General features: G+C 42.7%; 3 protein-coding genes and 1 non-coding gene across 10 annotated transcripts in view; 2 read left to right on the forward strand and 2 right to left on the reverse strand.

Annotated features, from left to right (window-relative positions):
• The window catches only part of LOC130194692 (cyclin-dependent kinase 17), a 30,835-nt gene extending 28,108 nt beyond the window's left edge, over positions 1–2,727 (forward strand). For 2 of the 5 annotated variants that reach the window (XM_056415743.1, XM_056415747.1), the window contains 4 exons: positions 234–276; positions 452–542; positions 714–791; positions 1,495–2,727. In XM_056415743.1, coding sequence (XP_056271718.1) covers positions 234–276; positions 452–542; positions 714–791; positions 1,495–1,532 — 250 coding nt within the window. In that variant the 3' untranslated portion in view covers positions 1,533–2,727. Of the gene's footprint in view, positions 1–233; positions 277–451; positions 543–713; positions 804–1,494 lie in introns of all 5 variants that reach the window. The other 3 variants (XM_056415745.1, XM_056415746.1, XM_056415744.1) reach the window with 3 other exon arrangements.
• Positions 2,728–4,328: 1,601 nt separating this feature from the next.
• On the reverse strand, positions 4,329–12,630 carry LOC130194693 (ETS domain-containing protein Elk-3-like). Of its 2 annotated transcripts, XM_056415748.1 has the most exons (6): positions 12,303–12,630; positions 10,012–10,116; positions 8,683–8,891; positions 7,580–8,368; positions 5,806–5,928; positions 4,329–5,085 (listed from the first exon to the last, which is right to left on the reverse strand). In XM_056415748.1, the coding sequence occupies exons 2-6, from the start codon at positions 10,091–10,093 to the stop codon at positions 4,987–4,989; spliced, it is 1,302 nt and encodes a 433-aa protein (XP_056271723.1). In that variant the 5' UTR covers positions 10,094–10,116; positions 12,303–12,630; the 3' UTR covers positions 4,329–4,986. The 2 variants fall into 2 exon arrangements, with proteins under 2 accessions (XP_056271723.1, XP_056271724.1); XM_056415749.1 differs by lacking the exon at positions 10,012–10,116 and having other exon boundaries at positions 12,303–12,627.
• A 1,858-nt stretch (positions 12,631–14,488) lies between these two features.
• Positions 14,489–22,689, forward strand: hal (histidine ammonia-lyase). 2 transcript variants are annotated; one of them, XM_056417578.1, is made up of 20 exons: positions 14,489–14,833; positions 14,959–15,019; positions 15,286–15,313; positions 15,400–15,474; positions 15,581–15,653; positions 15,742–15,808; positions 15,896–15,933; positions 16,062–16,187; positions 16,327–16,466; positions 16,658–16,705; positions 17,652–17,799; positions 17,918–18,013; positions 18,436–18,494; positions 18,731–18,811; positions 18,979–19,044; positions 19,137–19,302; positions 20,059–20,193; positions 21,566–21,674; positions 21,791–21,860; positions 21,968–22,689. In XM_056417578.1, exons 1-20 carry the CDS (start codon positions 14,587–14,589, stop codon positions 22,097–22,099), a joined length of 1,965 nt encoding a protein of 654 aa, XP_056273553.1. In that variant the 5' UTR covers positions 14,489–14,586; the 3' UTR covers positions 22,100–22,689. The 2 variants fall into 2 exon arrangements, with proteins under 2 accessions (XP_056273553.1, XP_056273554.1); XM_056417579.1 differs by having other exon boundaries at positions 14,703–14,833; positions 15,291–15,313.
• A 2,276-nt stretch (positions 22,690–24,965) lies between these two features.
• trnay-gua (transfer RNA tyrosine (anticodon GUA)) lies at positions 24,966–25,053 on the reverse strand. The gene is given in 2 exon segments: positions 24,966–25,001; positions 25,017–25,053. It is a non-coding gene; the product is annotated as a tRNA-Tyr (tRNA).
• Positions 25,054–25,280: the final 227 nt, after the last annotated feature.

Here is a 25,280-nt window from a genome sequence, read left to right on the forward strand (position 1 = left end):
TATGGGAGAAGCCACTGTGCACGGTTGTTGTTGTTTTTAGATTCGAGAGTTAGAAGTGAGTGTCATTGGTGTGTTTAGTTAGGCGTGTGTGCTCTCTGTCACTTCCTGTGAGGAAATCCTGTGGAACAGTTGACGGTTTCCTTCCTTACACTCGCCAGCATCTGTGAGTCACCCCACCTCTCCTGACCTCTCTCTCTCTCTCTCTGACGCCCTACTGCTCCCCCACCCTGTAGATTGGACACTGATGGCATCGACCTGCTGTTGTCATTCCTAAAAGTGAGTCTCCCTTTATCTGCCAGGCGTAACTGTGATGTTGAAAGCAGTGCGACTCATCGTGCAGCTATGTTAGGACTGCCCTCCTAGAGGGAAGCAGTCACATATGGCCGACTCCATTTTGTTGTTGTTCTTCGATGACTACGTTTCTTTTTTTTCCCCCTGCCCTGTACTTCAGTTTGAGTCGAGAAAGAGGATCTCTGCCGATGAAGCAATGAGACAGCCGTACTTCAGGAGCCTGGGGCCACGTGTGAACGCGCTGCCAGAGTGTGAGTAATGAAATGGCAGCGCAGTAATGCAGACTTGGCGAGCGCTGCTCGGTACAAGTTGAAGGATATTGCCGCGCACAGTGAGGATCGGTTACCGCCTCCTAACAAAGACACTGTTCTCTCGGCAAGATGGGAGTTGTGTTGCACCGACTGACTCTGTCTGTCCGCTAGGCATATCCATATTCACACTGAAGGAGGTCCAGCTGCAGAGAGATCCTGGCTACCGGAACTCATCGTACCCAGAGTCAGGTGAGCGATGATGCAAGTATAAATAAATACTTCTTTGATCGGCAGCCTTTTCCCTGTTTACAAACCGTGAGACGCCCCCCCCCCCCCCCCCCAACGACATATTTACCATTACCTTCTTTAACGACACACTAGCGTGACTTTTTTATGGCATTTTTTGTCGCTATTGACTTTTAATTTATGTTTTTTGTAAATTTATTTTGACAAACTATATTGTGACTTTCTAAATAGATTTTTAATTAAGATTTTTTTTATAGTATGATATTTAAGTCTTTACTATGACATGTTTTGCTAAACATAATCTACGGTGAAATTTTTATGGCCTATGAATGACTTTTGTTCATGACATTTTGCTTCTTTCTCTTCTACTTGTACTGAAAAGCAAAAGTAATGTTGCAAAAAGGAGCGCTGCTTATTCTTCAAACGTTTAATATGCCATTTTTTAAAATCGTGAACAAATAAAGGCTTAAAGACTGGCACTCAGGTTGTTGCCACAACGTAACTCAAAGAATCCGCTGTACTTCCTGTTTACAACCCTTGATGCATTTTGGGAATTCTCCTTCCAAAACCTTCTGCCAGACTATCCCTCTATTTCGATGTTAGCCTCAATTTGGGGGCCCACGGAGTCCGTCCGTCTGGCTTTGACGTCCTGACCTGTCGACTATAAAAAAAACAAAATAAACGCTTCTTCTTTGTCTCCCCTCAGGCAACGGAAAGAGCAGAAGACAAAGCATGCTGTTTTAGATTCTCTGGACTGTATTTTTTTTAATTTGAGAAGTCTCCTATCTGTACAGTCTCGCCGATGGATCAGTAACCAGGAATGGATGTTGGCGTGAAGCATCATCATCATCATCATCATCACTCCCACCCCCAAGCTACTTGGGAAACTTGTCCACAGTGCCACCAACCCCCCTTTCCAGGTCTGGCCTGAACCTGGCCCAAAAGAGACATTTATATACTGTACATCTATATTTATTGAGAAGAGAATTTGCTGCTAAATCCAACTACTGTCGAGAATTCTAACTGGCTCAGTCACTTTAATGAGTACATGCAATGTGTATAGATGGTTCTTTTTTTTGTTGAAGTGGTGGTATTTTAAAAAGACCTTTTTTTTGTTATTTTCATTTTCATACATAACAACAAAACCAACACCTCCACCACAGAGCTCCTCAGTGTGTGTGTGTGTGTGTGTGTGTGTGGGTGTGTTTAAGGCACACAGAGAAGCAGAGGGATGTTTCTGTAGCAACTCAAAAGGGTTTGATCTCCTGTCTCCGACGGTGCTGTCCTCAGCTCGCTCATCACGTGACCGGTTACTCTGAAGGGTTTCGAGGTTAGCTTTGACATCACAGATAATTTTATCCTAACTGGAGGCCAAAACGAGAGCAGCATGCACAAAGATCAAATTATTGTCAGATGCTGGCATATCATTCCAGGATGCTGCCGTCCCCGTCGGCACCAGTGAACAGATGCAGGAGGAAAAAGCAACCCAAAAAAATGCAACATGGAAGCAAATACCAGGGCATTACAGGATTAGCCACGCCTCCTAAATTCTTCAGAAACCCTAGATATTGAACTAATGTGAACAATCCTCTCACCCCGACACTCCCCCTCCTCCAGTCTGTTACAAAGAGGTGGTGCAAAGTGAATCTGCTGCATCACGCATGTGTTCTCCTCGCCATGAGCGGTAACATCTGTCCCTCTCGTTCTGGGTCGCCTCCTCGTTGTCTTGCATGTCGGCTCTCGTGTGAGGAAGCACACGGCGAGCGAACTCCTGCAGGAGCACCATCTATTTAACAGTGTTACAAGAGATGTTTTGTATGATATTCTTTGACTTTATTTGTTGATAATTGTTATTGATATGGGATTTCATTGCAGATGCCCTCCCATGTGAGCTTTTTTTTCCAGGGTAAAGAAAATTAAATCTAAAGTTTAAACTGAAGTCACTCCAACTGGTTTGTCTTTTTTGCCTCGTGCTCGAGCGTTACATGTTTATTGAAGACATTCATCACGATTAAATGATACAGAATACAGATAGATTTGTTATGATTAATTAATGACATACTACAGAGATTTTGAAGATATTTATAAATGATGTACTATATTGTGACGTTTTGTTTGATTTGGTTTGACATTTATGACTGTTGGCTGTTAAAATGATTTATGACAGCTTAGGTGTCATGCGATGTTTTTGACATTTTAATTGATATTTTTCTTGACTATATACTAAGATTACATGTTTATACAATTCAAATAACACTATTTTATGATTTATTTTTGACATTCTTAAATATACTTTACTATGAATTATGACATTTTAAATATTTTATACAATGACCTTTTTCTTTATGGAAATTTGAATGAATCAATATATAATACCACTTTTAATGACTTAACAAGCTGTACTTTGACATTTATGATGACGCACTACTTTTATGACTAATGGAATTATATGCCATTTCTTTAACATACTATACTACAACCGTTTATGATGTATTACTACATACAATACTATTAGTTTTTCCTCTTAAAAAAAAAAAAAGCGAGACATTTTTATAACATACTATACTACGAAATGTTGAATGTCATTTCTCATGTCAGTCCAAGTCAGTTTCTGACTCTTTAAAGCCAGACTATGGGCTGACTTCCTTCTTTATTTCCATCACAATGAATCGAGCTAACGAGGCTTCACTGGACGGACTCGCGTTGTGTTGACCACGGCTCAGATGGAGGAAGCGGACGGATGAATAGAACAATAAAATAAAGGATGTGCAGCGGAAACCCAAAGAAAAGAAACAGGATAACATAAACGTTGGTAAACAAGTAGCTTCATTTATACAAACCAGTTGGAAAAAACTATTTCGGCTTGTGGCGTCTTTAAGCTGCACGCCCTGTGCGCAGCTGGTCCTCAAGACAATGACGTCAACAGGTGCCAATTGATTAGCCGTGTAATGCCACGGTTTGCCGCAAGGGGCAGTAACACCGATAACGGTAGTTTGTTGGTAAGACGTAACTTGTCCTTTTTCGGCTCTTACACGATGGTATGACATCATACACATTTTTTATAACATACTATAATACTTTTTCTGAATACTGTACTATTACTTTTCATAATATTTTGACGACGCTATAACATGTCTGTTATGACCAAACTATACTATTAGGTTTAGAATTAGATACTAAACTTACATTTTTCTAATATTATTTTTATGTGACCTTTATGACGTTTTATTGTCACAGTAAATATATACTATACTATGACTGTTTTGCATAATATACAATGACATTTTTCTTAATAATTCATACCTGCAGGAGCACGAGCTATAGTCCTTCCCCTATAGTGACGATAACAGTGTCACAAGAGATGTTTTGCATGTTTTCTTTGACTTTAGGTGATGATATTTGTTAATGGTATGGGATTTCATTGCAGATCTCCCACGTGAGCTTTTTTTTCCCCCATATTAAAGAAAATGTAATCTACAGATTGAACCTAAATCACATGATTTGGTTTGAGATGCTGTGAAGTCTTTAATTTAAAAAGGCAAGCATTCAATGCTTTGTTTATTGAAAATGACAAGACATTCTTCACAATACAAAATTATACAGAATACAAACTGTATACCAAGTCCAGTATAAAAAAAAGAACATTACAAGTGTTAAATGTTTTCATTGATTTGAAATCTCGTCTTCATTTAAAGATTTTGAAAAAGAAAAATAGGACAAGAAGGCACAGCCGGTACTATCTGAGAAGCATAGTGCATACAATACCCACAAGTGAAACAAATAGTTTCACATTGTGATAAACACTGGAGGAAAACAAAAGGTTATTTTTTTTCTTTTACATTTTTTTAAATTTCTAAACAAGATAAAAACAAACAAGCTCTCTGCACAGAATGAGCGGCCGGCTCGCCTTTTGCAGCTAGCTGCACGTCACTACTGTCCATCGTGGAAAGGGTCATGTGGAAATGTGCTGTACTTCATCACAGAGAGCCAGACGTCTCACAGACGTCGCGGCGTATGGCTTTTTACCAAAGTGCTTTCAACCACTGGAATCAGAAGCAACTCAAGTGCAAAAAAGTGAGGTCACATACCATCCTGTGGGACTTTACTGAAGCACGGTTAACAAGGACAAGAGGTCGCTGCTGATAATGACGCTGAGAGGAAGAGATGGATGAAGATGGGAGGGTCACCAGATCCTGGATCAGGATTTGTGAGCGTTGGGGGACAGGAGCAGGGAGGAGGCTGTTCCTTCCAGGTTTGGCAGGGTGAGAGGCATGTGTCCGTTCATTAGGCTGGGGAACTGTGGCGGAAGAGAAGAGAGCCGAGAGTTAGCGAGGAGGGGAGGGGGGGGGGGGGGCTTCGTGAAAGCGGCTTTCCGGTGAGGAACTGCAGCATCGTCACGGCTCGAGTTTCCTGTTTTTTTGGTATTCATTGTGCCTCTTCCTTTTTCGTCTCCGTCGCCCTCACTGCAGAGCGAGACGTCTACATTATTTGTACGCAAATAATTCGTAATAGTTTGTGTTCGGGCCGCGGTGTATGTGTGTGTTTCACAAACGAGGAGCAGCTTCTAAACCAGTCCACCCGGTTCAGACTGGCTCCCCTGGGCTCAAACAGGAAGTATTCACAGGATTTCCTCTCCCTCTCTGAAACGAGACACCTCTGCTGGACCTGCTTACCAAGTCCCAACTAGTTTCCCCAACTGTCTCCAGATCTCAAAAAACATCTTGTTGTTAGGTGTTGTATATGCTTTCTATGGTGAAAAACAAACAAATAATAGGTTTATAGCCGAGCTGCTGAAGACATTTCCTCTTAAACTCGTAAACATTATGACGGAAGATTAACAACTGCTGGGATAAACGGCTACTTTGCGCAGCCTCACAACTTCCTCCTCGTTTTTCAAACTCTACCAGCAAATAATAATTGCCGTGAGCGCACTTTTCATTTCCTAATTGTGCAATTGTTGTGACCTGTGTGTGTACTACACCTGTGTGTGTGTGTGTGTGTGTGTGTGTGTTCATACCTGAAACAGGGAGCTGTGGCCCTGCAGACAGGCGGGGCTGAGCGGAGCGACGGGGCTCAAACTGCTCCAGAAATGGATGCCGGACAACAACGGACTGTGAGCCAACAGCAAACCAGAGGGAGTCTGTGGGGGAGGGGGGGGGGAGACACAGAAGGAGGGAGGCTTCATGTAAATAAGAGAGACCAGGAAAGTGGAATGAAAACACAGATACCCACTGGTTGGAGAGCGCGGCTCCGAGGGCTCTGGTAATGCGAAACAGGCTGAAATGGTAAATGGAACGCGTACTGGCGTTCGGAAAAACACACCGACGGAGCAGGAAGGAAGTCTGTGGTTTCTCCCCAGAATACAGGGGTGAGGGGGGGAGGGAGGGGAGGGGGGGGGGGTTGATGCTGATTGGGGGGAATGGGGGAGGGGGCTCCTCAAGGACTTGGAACAGCGAGAGAAAGAAAAAAACATATGAAATCAATTTCTCCCCCTCCCTCCCCCTCCCCCCCTTCCCCTGTGTCACCTCAGAGAAGTGAGCCAGTGTTGCGGAGGGACCCAGCCCCGCTCCTATTATTAATGGACTTATTGGAGCATATGGCATCACTTAGGGCCTCCCCCCCCCCCCCCTCTCCTCGGTTGGACGTGCAGAAGATTTCTTGTAAATTGCTTGTTTTCCTCTGATCTCACTTGTCGCCCCCTCGTAAACAGACAGTGTGAGGACGCCGTTGTCGACGCGTGGATAAAAGCCGATGTGGCAGAATCCCGTTGCTTTGTCATAACTCCAATGTACACAGTGGATTCTTCCATAGCAGCGTATGCTCGTGGCAGAGCCTTCGGGGTTACAACAAAGAACAAACCAAAATGTCACAGCTGAATTAAATTGGCTGAACACAAACATTTGATCTGTCCTTCGAGACCCGCAGGCAGCTCCTGGATTCAACAAACTGCTTGTGCACTTTAAATGTCTCAAAACTGTATTTTTTAGTCGAGGCATACTTCGATAAGCCCTGTTATTTGCATTCTGGCAGCAATTTGGGCTTCTACCCCACGGAGCTGTTTACCAATTGGATTTAGAAAGTTTAAGCTCTAACCAAACACAGACCATGACACATTTGTCTAAATCTGCATTTGTTCAAAAGTGAGTCGAATTTATATCTGTATATAGCACATATGACCCTAAAATCAGGCCAATTTACCCGTTTCAAGCAGGTTTGGGTTCAAGTGACACACTTCAATAAATATAGCGGCAGGCTTTCCACCGACACACGCCAGGCTGTGTCGGATGTCTCTCGCTGCTCTCGGACCGCTTTAGGGAGCCTGACATCATCCACGGAGAGCCGGGCCCCCACACAGCGGGGACACAAACAGACGGAATGAAGGAGGAGAAGTGTGTGCCGCTAAGATGTGATTATTAATGCTGCTTCAGAGCGACACGGCCTCGAGTGTCTCTTTAAAATTATTCAGAGAAGCCACAAAAGAGCCGGTGAACATGCGTCCAATGGGAGCGCCGGGTGTGTGAACGTGTCTGGACGAGAGACAGAGGGAGCAGGTTTTCAGAGGGGGCCTCGGGTGCGTCAGACTTCATCGAACCACATTCGTCCTATTCCGTCGTTGAGCAACGCGCCGGGCGACACCTTGAACCGTTTACCGGTTCCTCGAAGAGCCGGCGATCGTGACTCACTCTCTAAACCGCCGGTCGTCTGTCGAGACACGCACACGCAGGGTGACGTCATCGCTCGTCTCACTCGCTGCGGGGCGATGGAGTCGTGCGATTCATCGATCGCCTCACCTGTGCAGTGAAAAAAGCCGGAGTGAGGGAGCCGGACGGCAGCGCCGGACTGTTGAGGGCGATGGAGCCGATGTCGCTGCCCGCGAGCAGCAGGGACGGGGAGCAGATCTCCAGAGCTTTGGGCTTTTTGTTTTTTGGCGGGAGTCTGTGTCCTTGGTAACCGCTGCTGCTCCTCCCACTGCTGCTGCTCCTCTTGTCGGGGGCCTGCAGGGCTCGCTCCCTGTACCCGGAGGAGAGGTTGAGGGGCTGAGCGCTCTGGTCAGAGTCCTCCTCCTCCTCCTCCCTGGCCGCGGGGCTCCAGCTTCGGCCGCGATGGGAGGGTTGCTGGGTGAGGGGAGAAGACGGGGAGCGGAGTTTGGACGACCTGGGGGAGACGTAGGACTCGAGCTTGGCGGCGGGAGGGGAGCTCCGGCCGCCGGTGTTGGCGCCGAAGCGGATGACGGAGCGCGGCTCCTCCCGGCGCTCCCGCAGGGCGCGCAGCAGCTCGGGCTGGTTCTGCAGGGAGCTGATGCTGAAGGAGGAGTAGAGGCCAGAGCGGAGGTAGTCGTTGCGACACTGCTGCTGGGCGCCCAGGGCTGCCAGGGTCCTCCTCTGGGCCGCCGCCGCCGGCGCCTCCTCCTCTCCTTCCTCTTCCTCCTCCTCCTCGACCTCCGATGCCTCTCCTTCCTGCGGGGGAAAGCGTCCGGACGCCAGGCCCATCTCCACCGCCTGAGGGTCCATCTTCAGGATCTCGGGGAAGGACACAAACTTATAGACGAATTTCTGGCCGATCACCTTCTTGATGATGTTCTGTAAACACAGATGAACAACATTAAAGAGGAGGAGAAGTGTTATGTTCAGCAAATGGATATTAATCGAGAAAAATATTTAAAAGAACAAATGCCGATGAACACTGGGATGACGACGTCATTTCGGTCCGGCGAAGGCTAATTGAGCGACTTTGTGTCAGAGTGCGACGCCGCGGCCAGATTGTCTCTGAGCGTTCGCCGACAAAGAGGAAGTGTCCATCGGGGGAGATTGTGGTTTTGAGAGAGTGTTACGACACTCCTTCCACACGCGACCAGCACTGGTACAGAGGCCGCCCCTGAGCCAGTGACATTCACCTTGTCGTAGTAGTAGCGCAGGGCTCGGCTCAGCTTGTCGTAGTTCATGTTGGTCTTGTTCTTGCGGAGCCCCCAAAGTTTGGCCACTTCCTCGGACTTGAGGAGCTTGAACTCTCCGTCTGTGGACGTCCAGCATATCAGATGCTTGTGACTTTGGTCGAGCAGCAGCTGCAGCAGGAACTGCCAGAGGGTGATGGCACTGTCCATACCTGCAGGAAGATATGGCCAGAGTGAGGGAATACAGCACTCATCAAACACCCCATTGGTTATTTAAAAACTCGTATCATGAAAGGTCAGAGGTTGTTCGCTTGAATACGAGACTATGACTTTTATTGACATCCGAAATTATGACTTTATATGAAGTCCTTTTTGGCATTCCAGCTCTGTAATACAAGTTTTTATGTCGTATTCTGACATACAATACTATTATTTTTTAGGACATGCTATACTATGATGTTATGCCATACTAACATATTATGACATTCATTCAATATAAAACTGCCATTTCTCTATGAAATACTACAATGTTCAATATATTTATTTGGATACTATATTGCATATTATGCTTTTTAACGACCTCTATAGTTTTCATTACCTATTTCGCCATACTATACCATGACTAATATATAACTATAGTATGCCAAAACAAATTGAATAGAATAGTATTTCAAACAAAATGTGATTAAAGACATAATATACTATGAATTTGTAATGACATACTATGAAGTTTTTTTGGGTAACTATCATATTATATGGCAGTAATTCAAATCTTCTCCCCTCAAAACACGATCCGACCAATTTTCAGTCTATTGGCAATAAAACGTATCTTATGAAAGGAAAAACATCTTTTTTTTAAAGAGGGGTGTGTTTATTGGCTCTGGATAAGGTGAGAAAGAGGAGGAATAGACCTTCATGTGTTCGGGGAGGAGTAGCCGGCCCCTTTATGTAAACCTCATGGGATTGATTCAGAGTTAATAGCAAAAACCATCATGTTGTCTTGAGTCCACCGTGCCGCTGAGCAGCCTGGAGCTCAGCCACTTGGGTTTCAGATCTTTTCACGACAGCCAAAATAAGAATTACAACTTCATCTTTGAATAAAACGAAATAACTTTTTATCTGATAAACCAAATGAATAAATATTTTTGAAAATAGGCCAGTGTTGTAACAATGACACACATATCGCGTGCATCATTGTTCCACTTAGGGGCAAATGTCAACTCTATTTCTTTGGGGGGGGGACTTTAAAATTAAATGGCCGTACGATATCGTGTCATATACGTCGTTGAATTGAAATCGTATCTTGACCAAATAATCAATATAATATTGTACCATGATAAAGCCTGGGTTTCACAGCGCCAGAGCTCGACTGCAGACAGACCCAATGAGGTTGAAGATGAAGAGCATGTAACATGTGGAGTAAGGAAGAGTAGACCGCTGATGAATAGAACAGTGTGTTTTAAAGACCGTCGAGTAATGTGGCAGCACAAGAGAAAAAAAAATGTGAGGAGGAACAACAGCTCAAGCCAAAAATATGCTGCGGTTCAACCTGGCCCTCTCTCCACAGGAAGTATGACGGCCCAGGGTGGGTTATTCCTTTAATAGAGGAATGTGCAGCCTCAAAACTTCTGTCTGCCGGCTAGGAGCTCACATATTAAAACTGTGTGTGTGTGTGTGTGTTTAACAGACAGTAACACCAACGTAGTTAAAGTCTTGTTCAATTAGTTAGATAGAAGGCAGATAATAAATTGGCAACAATAGATAATTGGTTAATTGTTGAGTAATTTATTAATCTAAAACCCACTTAGCTGTTTGTCTAGCATCTCAAGTCACCTGTAATCAGACACTTTGATCGCCAATTAGGGGAGAGAAATGTAATCAATGATGAAAATAGTACTTGCAGACCTCCACCAGAGAGACGGGCGTATAAAAGCCTCAGCCTAAACCACTTTGTTACAGACTGTAATGTGTCTGTTGCACAAACAACAAATACAGTCGAGTACACAAAGTTGGCATTAAATGCCAGATTAGGGAAATATTTGTAGTCTTTACTTCAATCAGATATTTTTTCACTTTTGAAATCAGAGTTTTGCCAATTTTAGACACAATTTATTCACCCAGAGTTGTTCTTCAGCTGCTGGTGTGAGTAGTTCAGCTTATTGTGTTAAATAAATACAAAAACATATTCACACACCTCAAAGCATAACATAAATAAACAAGTTGGTTGGTTCAGACTGACGGATCTGACCGAGTCTCATCTTGTATCCTCTGCTGTCGTATCTGTGGAGGTGAGGAGCGATAAGTGGCTGATAATGAAGAACACTGATGGCGGACTGGCCTTTAAACCACCAACGCTGCATCCCTCTGGCCAGAGAGGGGAGAGGAGAGGAGAGGAGAGGAGAGAGGAGAGAGGAGAGAGGGAGGGCTGAACTCATTTCCGATACACGCCGTCCCCTGAGTTTTCTATCTACCATGTGAAACTACAAACCTGTCAAAGTCAGGACTTCCTCCTATTCTACTTCCAAGGACAAATGTTGAGGAGAGGGGATCCCACAGCAAGGGAGAACTTCCCCAGTCCGGCCATACTTCCCACTCACATCCCAGATGGAGAGGTCAAAAGATTAAATCAGTGTCCCCGTTTCCACGACTACACCCATTAAACCAACCTGAACCCAGACCTCGGCTTAAACACTGTGAAGCAAAGGTAAACCAACACGGGGCCACTGGGCTGACAGCTCTACAATTAGGCCGGCGGGACTTATAAACATTCAACTTTGCAAGATGCTGCAAATAGCTCAGGGGGGACTTTGCAGCATGAACAAATAGTTCGGAAATACCTCCCACAGAAATGAGTAGAATTTAAATAGAAATCAAGCACAATCTAGTGATAACCTCACTACTGGTATCTCATTTGCATATTAGATATGTATGCTTATTGCCTACCACACAGAGATGAAAGCCCAGTGAGCACAGACATGCATATACATCTTCAGAGGACTATTACATGAGGATGCCTTCCGCCGGGGGCCAGGAGCCCTGCTGCGGATGCCCGGACTGAGAAGTCTCGCTGTGCGCACAAAGCCATCCAGTGTTGGCTGAACGGAAACCGCTAATGAGATTAGATGGTGTGTGCAGACATTATTTAGCCATGACTGAATCTGCTCTCTTCCTGTTGGCAGACGGTGGAAAATCCAACAGGGGCCCATAAGAGAAACATCCCTAAACAGCAGCCACGCGCCGTTGTTGCATCGCTCGTCTTTTGTGTGCTTCTTTTTTTCCTGGAGAAGGCGACATTTGCGTCCGGGACGTGAATGTTTCTGGAGCCTCACGGTTACGCACAGAGGACTTGGAGCCCTATTGTGCCCCCACGGACTCGTTTTCAAGATGTTGCTTGGACCGGAAGACGGCTCAAATGTGTCCTCATCTAGATATATTAGAATAATTCTGGCTTCAAACTTTTTTTCTAAATACACAGGATCGGAAAAGTTAAACAAAAACACGGCGAAAACTTCACGCCAAGGGTCGTTCCCGTGAACCCGGTGGCTCACACGGCTATTCATGCGTTATTACAGTCTACAACAAAGCGCCGCTCGTAGAATGAGGTCCGTGTATTTCTACGTTACCTGCGATCTGTGACTCCGGTGATTTCCCTTCCGCGAAACTTTACGGTGAAGCTCGTGCAAGTCCTCGTTTTTCCATGCTTACTTCTGGTCTTCACAGTTGTGCTGGACTGAAATAGGATCCTGGGCTTTTTCTTCTTGTGAGCAGGAAGTTGGAGCAGGCAGACACAGAGCCGGCTGACTTCCTCTCCCCGACGATTCCCCAGGCGGTTTGCCGTCTGTGTAAACACACTTTTCCTCCCCTCCTCTTCTCCTCCTCTTCTTCTCCTCGGCTTGCGCGCGGACGGCCAGCAGTCGGCCTACTGCGCGTCGGCACACATGGTGATACAGAAACTCCTACAGCCCGTAAACTGACATCATCCCGTCCGCAGGCTAGTGTGATGCGTTCAGGTTCGCCTCGTTGGTTTGAATACTTCCATTTACAGGCCAACAGTCACGTGATTCGAGGTGTTATTCGTTTTCCGCGGTGGTGGAAGATGTAGTCATGGTAAAGCTACTCTGTTGACAGTTTAATTACTGTCTTCAAAAGTGCACTCAATTAAAAGTACAACAGTGTGAGGCATAAAAACAATACAGAAAGTAAAACCCATTTCAGAATAGTTATGTGTATAGCGTTAACGTTGAAGCTGGTAAAGGTAGGGATACTCTTATAATCGTAATTGCTTTATACTACTGTATAGCTCAGTCTATAATAATACACCATACTTGATTAGTTGATTTATATTTTGGATTTTAAATCGTCAAAGTAACTATAACTAAAGCTGTCTAAGTGTTGTATATTATGTAAATATATTATGTTCAGTTTTAGTATACATCCATGAATTCCTAGTGTTCCATGTTTTCATGACCTGAACAATCGTGGGATCATTTAGTCTTGTAAATAGTACATTCAGGACAAATTATTTTGAATATTTTGTCAAAATGAACAATGCATGTGATTATCCTATTTATATGAAACGTCAAACAATTACAGAATAAGTCCCTTTTAGTTGTTGCATGTCTATGACCATTGTTTCCGTTACTGCAGCAAAGAATCACTAAGTCACATTTATATGTAACTTTTTTTAAATCTGCATTTTTGCCTTTATTTGATATTAGGAACAATATAAAGAACAAAAGGGGGATGACATGCAACAAAAGCATCCAATGGCATTGAAGCGGAGATACACACAAATACCTGGTGCACCTTGGGCCACGTTGGGACAACACAGAAACGTTTTTGAACTGAATAGATTAAACTGTGGTGGTCAGTCCATAAGTTTGGGCTCCCCGGAGGCCATGAGCGGTAATACACAGAGGGTCTGATGTTATAACATGTTACAGTATCTAAGTAAATTTAATCCAATCTAAAAAGAGAAATGTGCATTAGTTAAAAGTTTGGTGGGGTCATGATTACATTTTTAGCATTTTTACTATAGGTTTTATTGACTCCTGTAAGCCTTCAATTTCTACCTGACAGTAATGTAAACACTGTCGGTTTGAGGTAAACTCATCAAATTAAAATGTTTGAATCAATTGACACAAAAATCTAAGGACCTGTATATTAATTAATTAACACATTTAATTTGTAAACTTAATTCTGCAAAGCAAAATAGAGGGAAATATTGCAACCATTAATACATTGTTGAAAACATCACATACATCATAAATAAATGCCATTATTTGAACACCATATGAGGACACGTGTTTAATAACTTAACTAACATATTTAGTTGTTTTATTATTTTATAAAACATCCAGCTAAATTAAACTAAATTGAGTAGATTGTGAGATGTTGATGCACTTAGATAACAAATCATCACTAACCTCATGTTAAATCAACAAACTGAGTTACACATGTCGATAGTATGTGCTCGTGCAACTCCTGTAACATTCACGCGCACTCAACATGTCTGAGAGCAAATGAAGCAATCATACATTTCAGATGACATTTGAAGTCAATACGAAGTACTTGATGTTGTTGTCAGGATTAAAACGACAACAGGTCCGGGTGTCCCCTTTGAGGGACAGATTGGCTGCTCCAGTCAACTTGTGGAACACAAAGTCAGCGTGGGTTTCGCCGCCGGTGCGTTTCTGTGGTTAAATCACGTGCACGCGGTTGGGTCGATGGGTCGAAACATCTCTGCGAGCAAACTGTGGAGGTCAATGGTCCCCAGAGGTGTGACACCGGCGAGGCGTGGTCCCCGAGCCGCGCGTCTGATTGGCGGCTGAGCTTTAGGTGGCTGGCGGTGGTCCCTCGGGGAGCCGCGGGCCGCGCTCACTGCAGCAAGAGACCCGCTGAAGCACAATGCCTGGTTTTACTTTCCATATCCGAGATGAGTGGCTGGCGGTGCCCTGCCGGGACACCAGCAACACCATCCGGTGGCTCGGGCTCGAGGCGCTTAAACGTTACATGAAGAACAAACCGGACAACGGCGGCATCGCGGACCTCAACGACACTCGGTTTGTAGCGCGCAGGTGCCAAGGGTTGAGTTTGTTGGACGCGGAGGACACCATCGAGGATGTGCTGGAGGATAATGACTTTGTCGAGCTGGGTAAAGACCATATGCATATACAATACATCACTTAACAAGAATGTTATTGAGCGTAACGCACGGTTCGATATGTACCGACGATACGAGGCGTTACAATGCGGGTTCATAATGTTCTTTACTTGCAGCTATTGAAGGCGACACCATGTCTCCTGACTTCATCCCGTATGAGCCTGGAGTTTCTCATCTGTATCCTTAAATGTATTTGTGCACAATTAATTTGTGCACTTGGGCAGTGAAGTTGGTAGGCTACTAAATAATATATATATATATATATATAATTTTAATTTAGTTAATGTAAGTACATCTTTTTCAACTGTGGGTAGCATTGACCTTTCAAAGAATACAATAAATATCAGTTTTACATTTAAAAAAAGATTTCATTTATCTCATAAGATAATATAGTATTGTGAAACATTGTATTGGACGTTATCCTTGATTACGATGTGAAATAGCACAGCAGCATACAAAGAACCTGCAGAGGTAAGTCTCTATATTACTCATGTTCTACTACTAAAAGTGATATATACTATTTTACTGACGACTGTAACTTGTTTCTCCGGGTGCAGTATATGTCTTTGGATGGAAACAGCCTGACATCGACAGACCTGGTCAATTTAGGAAGAGGCCTCTACAAGATAAAGGTAATGATCAACACGTTTGTTTTGACATCATGTTTAGTCTGTGTAATCTTTGACTTTTTAAAAATCTTTGACTTTATGTAACAATTCCATTTACCAATATTTTCAGATTACTCCGCAGGCAGAACAAAATGTTGTGAAATCCAGAGAGCTTTTGGACCGCATTGTTAAGGAAAACAAAGGTAGAACGAAGACTTTAAAAGCATTGATACAACCGTTAATACGCTACTGATAAAATACGGTTCTCTGTACCTCTCTCTGCTCCTACAGTCGTCTATGGAATCACAACAGGTTTTGGCAAATTTGCCCGAACAGTCATTCCCGTCAGCAAGCTCAAGTAAAGACAATATTTCCAGTTGGTTTACTTTGACAGTGTTAGATCTTCTGATGGTTTTTTGTGTGCTGACGTGTTCTTGTTCCTCAGGGAGCTGCAGGAAAACTTGGTGCGGTCGCACTCGGCAGGTAATAAAACGCTCTGTGAAGCTCGATTATTAGTCTACAACTTCAAATCTCACCATATTCAGAGCTCCTGACGAAGTGTTTTAGGTTTTTCTGTTTTTAAACCACCAATGATATGCTCCCGCGTACAGGTGTGGGAAACCCACTAAGCCCAGAAAGGACCCGCATGCTTCTCGCTCTGAGGATCAATGTTCTGGCCAAAGGGTACAGCGGGATTTCTCCGGAAACCCTTCATGCCATGATCCAAGCCTTCAACGGTCAGCCATCAGCCTCACTATACGCCAACAGACCGGGGAGATCAGCTTCAGTTGATCGCTGATCACTTGTTTTTTTCGGGATCAGTATTGGGGAAGCGGACTGTCGAATGACTCGCCTTCCTCTCACTCTGACCCTCAGCTTCCTGCCTCTCCTTTGTCCCAGAGAAGGGAACGGTTGGTGCGAGTGGAGACCTGGCGCCTCTTTCTCACCTGGCCCTGGGGCTGATGGGAGAGGGGAAAATGTGGTCTCCCAAGAGCGGGTGGGCAGATGCAAAATATGTAAGATCTTACAGATATAACTTGTATAATTACTTATCTACGGTTGTACAACATAACTTGCTTCATGCTGCTGGAAATGGACCCTCTTCTGTTAAAAGTGACAGGTAGCAAGGTCCAATCGGAAAACATGTTTGCTTTTTCATGACCCTTAAACTTTTACATGTTTTTTTTATCCTTTCATCTCTGGCCAGGTCCTAGAGGCCCATGGACTGAAGCCAATATCACTCAGGCCTAAAGAGGTAAGGTTTAAAAACAACCACGCTCTCATATTTGATTTCCCCACACTCAAAAAAACGATTCAAGCCCTTCTTAGAGGTGACATATTTAAATATTGTTTGATACATTTAAATAAATCAATTACAAAATGAAGATATTTATATTGAATGGGTGTAACACAAAATGTATGAATACTTTCATTTATTAAATGTATTTAGGTTACACTCACAAAAACGATTCAAGCCCTTCTTCGAGGTGACACATTTAAATATTGTTTGATACATATAAATTAATCAATTACAAAAATAGATATTTATATTTAATGGGTGTAACACAAAATGTATGAATACTTTCAGTTATTAGATTTATTTAGATTAGATGGTGTGCATATCAACTCAAAACAAATGTGTTTCATTGGGGACTACCCTTTGCGCATGCGCCAGCTGAAAATCAGTTGTTTACATGAGGTGAAGACACTTTCAGGGCTGTACGGTGGTGTAGTGGCTAGCACTGTTGCCTCAAAACCAAAGGTCTGTGGGTTCAATTCCCAGTCGGGGCGTTCCTTCTGTGTGGAGTTTGCATATTTTGTTAGTTAGTTAGTTTATATTTTGAGTTGGACAAACACAAATTTATTTAATTTAATGAATATCGTTATTTTATTTTAGATGTATTTGATACAAATGAGTTGGACTAACTTCATTACATTTTATTGCACTGATGTGCTAAATTTGAGTTGCATATAATTATTGGATGGAAAACCTGCCAAAAATTTAATAGAGTTCATCCAATGAGTCATTTCTTTGAGTGCAGGGTTCACTGGGAATGCATCGTGGTTTCTCCTCAGGTACAGACGGACACTGATAATGTTTATACTTCTAACACAATAGAGTGAAGACTGCTTTGCATTCTCCCAGTGGCTTCTTATAGTGGCAACAAATGTACATCTCACTCCCAGTATTTCCCTCTCAGGGTCTTGCTTTGATCAACGGGACCCAAATGATCACCTCTCTGGGGGCCGAGGCCGTGGAGCGAGCCCAGGCGATCGCTCAGCAGGCCGACGTCATCGCTGCTCTGACCCTGGAGGTGCTCAAGGGAACCACCAGCGCTTTCGACAGTGGTGAGCAGACACGGTGGTGGTGAAGACAAATAAATACATTAATAAATAAAAACTTACCTCAAACTCCAAGATGCCGCGTCCGTCCCATCATTCCTCATTCTCTCGCCCCATCCTGCAGACATTCATCTCCTGCGGCCCCACCCCGGACAGATTGAGGTGGCCCAGCGCTTCCGCTCGCTGCTGGACTCGGATCACCATCCATCCCAGATTGCAGGTCAGAGGACAAAAAACAGACAAGAAGCACAACGTTATACAACCGTCGCACCAAGTTATTGTAATACATCCCATATTCGGGCCGCACGGTTGCCTCCCAGCAAGACGCGTGTCCCGTGTTCAAACCCATCTCCGGCTTCGAGTTGGCTTGAGACGCCATATTGGTGGGAGTTTCCTCCCAACCAAAGTACAAACATCTGTGGGGAATATTTTCTACCACTGTGCTCGATCAAGGCACCAGTTTTAGAGCTGGAACACTCCACTGTGGCAGCCCACAGCTCGTAAATATTTAGAATGGTTTAAAATGGAGAGGGTGTTTCTCCCCAAATGGATTAATAAAGTATAGCTTTTTGGTAATATGGTTGCATTGAACTCTAAACCATGTGGTGCTGCGTCTCATCCGGTGGTGGTGTGTTTTTCCAGAGAGCCACAGGTTCTGTGACAGAGTCCAGGACGCCTACACCATGCGATGCTGTCCTCAGGTAACCTCAAGTGTATTCGTACGTCCCAATATCACACGTTTCTCTGAGGATTTTACAGTCACTACGCCCTCTAGCCTTACACGCTCAATTTGGAAAAGGGAGAAAAAAAAGTGGTGGATTCTCTTGTGGTCGAGCCAATGAGCCAATGAGCCAATGAGATGCTTCTTGAATTGCAGTCGGACTGTGCTTAAAGTGTCGAGTTGTTTCCGAGCATATCTTTGTGTTTCTCGCCACAGGTTCATGGGATCACCAACGACACAATAGCATTTGTCCAGAAGATCATCAATACAGAAATCAACAGCGCCACGGACAATCCTGTATCCTTGTCCGGCATCAAGATGAACAACCTAGACCGCTACGTGTCCCTTTTGTCTCTGCACTCCAAACTGTAATGTGGTTAAATCAGAAATTATAGGTTCTGCCACAAAGTTGGATTTGTTATTTGATTTCAGGGGAGATTTATTTTTCTGAACGGCCATACAAGATGGTATTTGCGGAAAGAGGCGAGACCATTTCAGGTGGGAATTTCCATGGCGAATACCCAGCTAAGGTTTGTATGTTTGGGACTCGCGTAACAGTCGAATTTTGGTATTTATTGTACTTTTTGTCATCATCTCTTATTTGCCTTTTCCTTTTTTTAAGGCTCTGGACTATCTGGCCATTGCAGTCCACGAGCTGGCCTCCATCAGTGAGAGGAGGATCGAAAGGCTGTGTAACCCGTCACTGAGCGAGCTGCCTGCCTTCCTCGTCAATGAGGGAGGACTCAACTCCGGCTTCATGATTGCTCATTGCACCGCTGCCGCCTTGGGTTAGTGCGCTAAACTAAGCATTAACAACAGTGAACGTTAATTATGTGTTACCTTACACTACCGTTCAAAAGTTTGGAGTCATCCAGACAATTTTGTGTCTTCCATGAAAACTCACTTTTATTTATCAAATGAATTGAAAATTGAATAGAACATATAGTCAAGACATTGACAAGGTTAGAAATAATGATTCATATTTGAAGTATTAATTTTGTTCTTCAAACTTCAAGCTCAAAGGAAGGCCAGTTGTATAGCTTATATCACCAGCATAACTGTTTTCAGCTGTGCTAACATAATTGCACAAGGGTTTTCTAATCAGATATTAGTCTTCTAAGGCGATTAGCAAACACAATGTACCATTAGAACACTGGAGTGATTGTTGATGGAAATGGGCCTCTATACACCTATGGAGATATTTCATTAGAAACCAGACACTTCCACCTTGAATATTAATTTAGCACATTAACAATGTATAGAGTGTATTTTTGATTAATTGAATGTTATCTTTATTGAAAAAAACAGTGCTTTTCTTTGAAAAATAAAGACATTTCTAAGTGACCCCAAACTTTTGAACAACAGATGTCAGTGAAAATAATATAGGTTTTAATATTGACTGATGAATTTCAGGTAGAATATTTCACAAATATATATATATGGTGCGTTATTTAATAAAATAAAACTGCTTTTACCATATCAATTTGTAATAACATCCCATTTTAGCATGAACTTCAACACTAATCTGTTTTTATACGGTCTAGTTTCAGAGAATAAAGTGTTGTGTCATCCATCGTCTGTGGACTCCTTGTCCACCAGCGCTGCCACAGAGGACCATGTGTCCATGGGAGGCTGGGCTGCGAGGAAGGCCCTGAGGGTTGTGGAGCATGTGGAGCAAGGTAACAGGTCTGACAATTCTGATACGATTAAAGCCATTCAGATGTTACACTTCCTATTACAGCAATTATAAGGCCAGGATAATGGGGACAATAATAAACACATCGATTACATTGACAAAATACTAATACATATAATGCAAGTACTCTGGACTTCAGAGAAGTTCTTTCCGCTGGCATCAAATAAACTAAACGGTCAAAGGACTGAAACACAGGAAAAATGACTAACTTTAAAGTAAGTTTCACAAGCTGCTGCATAGTTCAGTTGTATAATGTTCAATGGGCATTCGCAGTTTTTTTTTAATGTCCACCTAATTTCTCTCCTAACTTTTAATAAGCTTCAAAAGTAACAAGTAGCTAGTTTGAGCAGAAAAGTGCAAAAGCATTGAAAAGACAACAAAGAGCATTGAAAATCATTGCAGCGTAAACCAACTGGGGATAAAAGTGCATGAACAAATATGTGCATGATTTTACATGAATGTTTGTTGAGTACAAATATATAATCAAGATACAATATGTGTTGGAATCGACTGAAAAGCTCAAATCAACAGCTAATTCTGTATTTTAACAAGTGTAGTTTAGTGTATTGTGAGTTTTTTGTTTGTTCAGTGGCTGATCTACATGGACATGTAACTTAGATAAAAGTCCCTTATGATTAAAAAAAATATATAAAATTGCAATTGACATGTTGCAAAACAAATTCAAGGATTGGATGAACTGAAGAACCTTCAACGGGCTCCACATCGGTCCTTAACCCTCCTGTTACCTTCACATTTACTAACATATTTTACCCTCGGGGTCAATTTGACCCCAGCAATTAAAACCTCCAGAAAATTATTAGAATTAATATTGTTTCCCAAGTTTAAGTGTGAGGTACTTTATGTTTGTTTGTTGACTACCTAAATAGCCCTTTACATATATTTAAAAAGTTGATATTTCTTATATGTTTGACACAGTGAAAAACAGCCTGGGGTCAAATTGACCCCAAAGAACACCGACATTAAACATTGAATGGGGTCAAATTGACCCTAAAGGTAACCGGAGGGTTAAGCAGCACAGATCAGAACATTTAGAACTGAATCCAGAGTAGCGGAGAAGACTTTCTAAAGCCACATTTGTAAAATGATGGTCCGACATCATCCGGTGGCGGTCCAGCGCCTCACGCCGTCTCACTGTGTTCAGTGTGGTCTGCTGGCTGCAGCAACCTCACGGCAAACACAGGACCCTCATTCAACACAGATGTGTGTAATGTCTTTATTTTATGACCACAACAAGATGACATACTTAAAAAGACATTTTATATTATACTATTCTTTTATAAATGAACTCCAGATGTGGTTATGCAATTGTCAAATCTCGTTTTTGTTTTCATCAGTTCTCGCCATAGAGCTGTTGGCCGCCTGTCAGGGTATCGAGTTCCTCCGCCCACTCCGGACCACGACTCCATTGGAGAAGGTCTATGAACTCGTGCGCAGCGTGGTCAAGTAAGTCAAACAGATGTGGCCAAAGTTCACAACTTTTAGTCCACTTTAATTATGTACAGGATAGTTAATATTTATCCACTGGTCCACTTCTGACTGGACTCTTCTGCCATGAACAGACCGTGGATTAAAGACAGATTCATGTCTCCAGACATTGAAGCTGTTCACCGTCTTCTACTTGACCAGAAGGCAAGTGACACATTTTACAGCCACAGTTCAAATGAACATTGCTTCCTACGCAGGGATGGAGATGAACATTTGATTTTCAATTAACGTGTTGATATTTTTCAACTCAGGTGTGGAATGTGGCCAAACCTTACATTGACAAGTATAAGACAGAGTTCATCCCCGAGTCCCGGCCCATCTCTCCTACGGCCTTCTCTCTAGACTCTCCGGCAGCACCGAGGAAACGTGTTCGCCACGAGTGAACATGGCCGACAGCTAGAATTAAGAGCATCCATTAATGAGCCTTTTTACAAAGATGGATTTGAGGAGCCAATGTTGTTTTAACCCTTTTAAACTAAACTCTTACTTGATATCTAACATTTTTAATCCTTGAGCATATTTGGTCATTTAAGAAGAGTTTTTCTCGAGTAATTATTGGGTGTTGAACTTGCATATGATAGCTTGCACTAAACCACTGTGCACTAGAGTTGTATTTATATAAACTTTCGTTCTTCCTTTGAAATGTGCCTAATGGAGTTATTGCCACATGACTACCTCATTCATCGCACCATTTTCACATCAAATAGTTTGAATGATTTAGTACAAACATTATGATTAAAGGCTTTCTTTCCTGGTGGAATTATATGTAATCTGAAATGATTGCCATCTGTACATTTACGCAACAATAAAAGTTTAAAAAGCTGCATTCTCATTTCCCGGATGGGAATCAAACACACACAAACTCTGCCTGTATGCGGATGATCTCTTGTTATGAGTCTCCAATCCTTTCAGTTGTCGAAGATATTCTACTTGAATTTGGGGAATATTCATTAAAGTGAACTTCTCTGATTGACTACTGGCGTACTCTGGTTCCTGTGTGAAAGGGCTCCATTTCAACCATCTATGGCTCCATTGACTCCCTTAACCCGGACCATTTGACACCGATCGTTTCACCCTCCAGTCGCCTTCGGTCAATTTGAGATTCAATGACATCCTGTTACCTTTATATTTACTAACATATTTTACCCTTGAGTTCAAGATGACCCCAGCTCTAAACTCCAGAAAATTATTAGAATTAATATTGTTTTCCAAGTTTAATGCGAGGTTTTGTTGTGTTCACTACACAAATGTCCGTCTGGCTAGAATCTACCCAAATATGAACCGGACCAGACACCTCGTCGAAATCAGGCCTGGGAGAAAGACATTGGGAAACCCATATCTGACAACCGATGGGTTCGCATTCTGGACTCGTCTCACTCCTCAATCTGTGTGAGACACGAGCTGTTGGATCAAATCGAGTTTTGTTGTGCACAGTACACAAATGTAAAACTTGATCTCGAACTCCTCTCAGTACTATTTGGAATCCAACCACCGGAAATACACACTCTGACATCGACAGGGCGTCGAGGTAGCTAGACGCTTGTACTATTTAAGTGGAAACACGCTCTCCCGCCCACGCATAACAGTTGGCTAAAAGAGATCCTAAATCATATAAAACTCGAAAAGATCAGATTGGTACTCAAGAGATTCCAGTGAATTCTTTGAAGAGACCTGGAAACCTGAAATTAACCATGTGAACGACGCTGCAACCCAACAGGAGAACTAGTGAACTGGGAGACTGAAGTCACCGTCATGACCCGTTTGTCTGTGCACGTGCCTGGACTGAAGTATTAGTTGCAATAGCAGTTTATATTTGATCATGTCATTTAAAAGTTACTTGCCACCACTGATATTATCTGTATATGTTTTATCAAGTTCAGAATAAATTCAAGGCAATTTATTTGAGTTAAATTAGTTGCTACTTCACAACATTAGAGGAACATATTTTACTTATTCTAATTCTTCCTGAAAGGGACCAGTCTCCCCAATAAGTACTTTTACTTAAATACTTCATGTATATTTTGCGGATGATTTTGTATATTTGTAACAGTATTTTCACAGAGCAGTAATGCTTCTTTTAAAAAGTACTTTTTTCCACCACTGGGTGATTTTACCATCGAAAACCATGTGACATGACATCATAAAATACAGAAGACCTATAAAAGGGATTGGCAATAGCTCAAAGTGTAAAACGCCGTGCAGCTACACAATATGAAAATAGATTGCAAACAAAACCCCACAGGACTAAAGCAGAGCAAGTCTTTGCATAATCATATTTCTTATTTAGGTGAGCGTGAACAAACCAGTAAACAGACAGGATGCATTATTGGGTTTACATTCACACTGCTTCTGTTCTGTGTGCTGAGGGAAGTAAGTGTCGCGTAAGCTTCCGGGTCCAGATAAACAACACCTACCTGCCAAGACGGAGAAGCCACTCTGCCACCATGAGGTACTGTGATGAAAAACCAGAGGAAGATAACGTGGGATGTCAGTCCTGCAAAAGCATGATTAGTAAACATATTCAAAAGATTAACAGATAGCAGCACAGGGGCAGACGTCTGTTGTGCCAGAAATAGCTTTATTTTACAATAAAGATCACCAGACAAGTTCATTTGTTGCAATCTCAGCTTTTTCCAAACACATATCCTCAAACAAGAACAGCTGAAAGGAGGTTTTAAACTTGAATTGACGAATGTTGAATGAAAGGCAAATGTGTTTTTCTACAGGCTACAAACTAAACTGGTACAAGCAACTATATACAAAAAGGTATGTTCAAGTTAACAATTAGAATACAAACATTTCCAATATCATTGCCTCCAGTTAAGACCGTATTCAAAGTGTTTGAGCAAATATTTGTGCGACTAAATTTACAGAGGGAATACCAAAACCTGAGATTGTGGCAAAACATCCATCTCATTAATATAAATAAACCAATAAGTCCATAAATAAAAGGTCGTAGATGTTTAAAGGAGCACCATACAAACTTTATAAAACATGTATAGTTGTTGTAGTTATATTACAAATTAACATGTGATGTAACGTTACAAACTGCATGAGACTACATCAAGTTCAGTTAGCCCTGCTGTCTCTATTAAGGGAAACGTTGCTCACGAGAAAATAAAAAAAACCGCTTTTTAGCTTTTTTTATCTTTAAAAAGACGAAAAAAACGAACATAAGAAACTATAAGTAATCGCATAAACAAGTTACACGCTACAAATGTACGTAAAACAAATTGAGTAAAAAAGGTCTCCTTCGAGCCGGATTTGAACCAGCGACCTAAGGATTTCAGCTGTTAGCCACTACAGTCCTCCGCTCTACCAACTGAGCTATCGAAGGGACAGTTCTCTAACGACAAATGGTGAGGTCAAATACCGCGAAGCTACGACGTTGACTGAAACTCTCGCTGGGATTTCAACTAAACACTTCAAATTGCACACACACATTAATGCTACTAAGTAACCTTTTAATTAGCGACTAACTGCGGTTAGTTTCGTTAATCTTATGGTACAACTACGTACTGCGTTTGCGACAGCAGTGTTTCCTGATTCGATGTGTGGTCCTGG

Source organism: Pseudoliparis swirei, chromosome 6, assembly GCF_029220125.1.
Source record: "Pseudoliparis swirei isolate HS2019 ecotype Mariana Trench chromosome 6, NWPU_hadal_v1, whole genome shotgun sequence".
NCBI classification, from domain to species: Eukaryota; Metazoa; Chordata; class Actinopteri; order Perciformes; family Liparidae; genus Pseudoliparis; species Pseudoliparis swirei.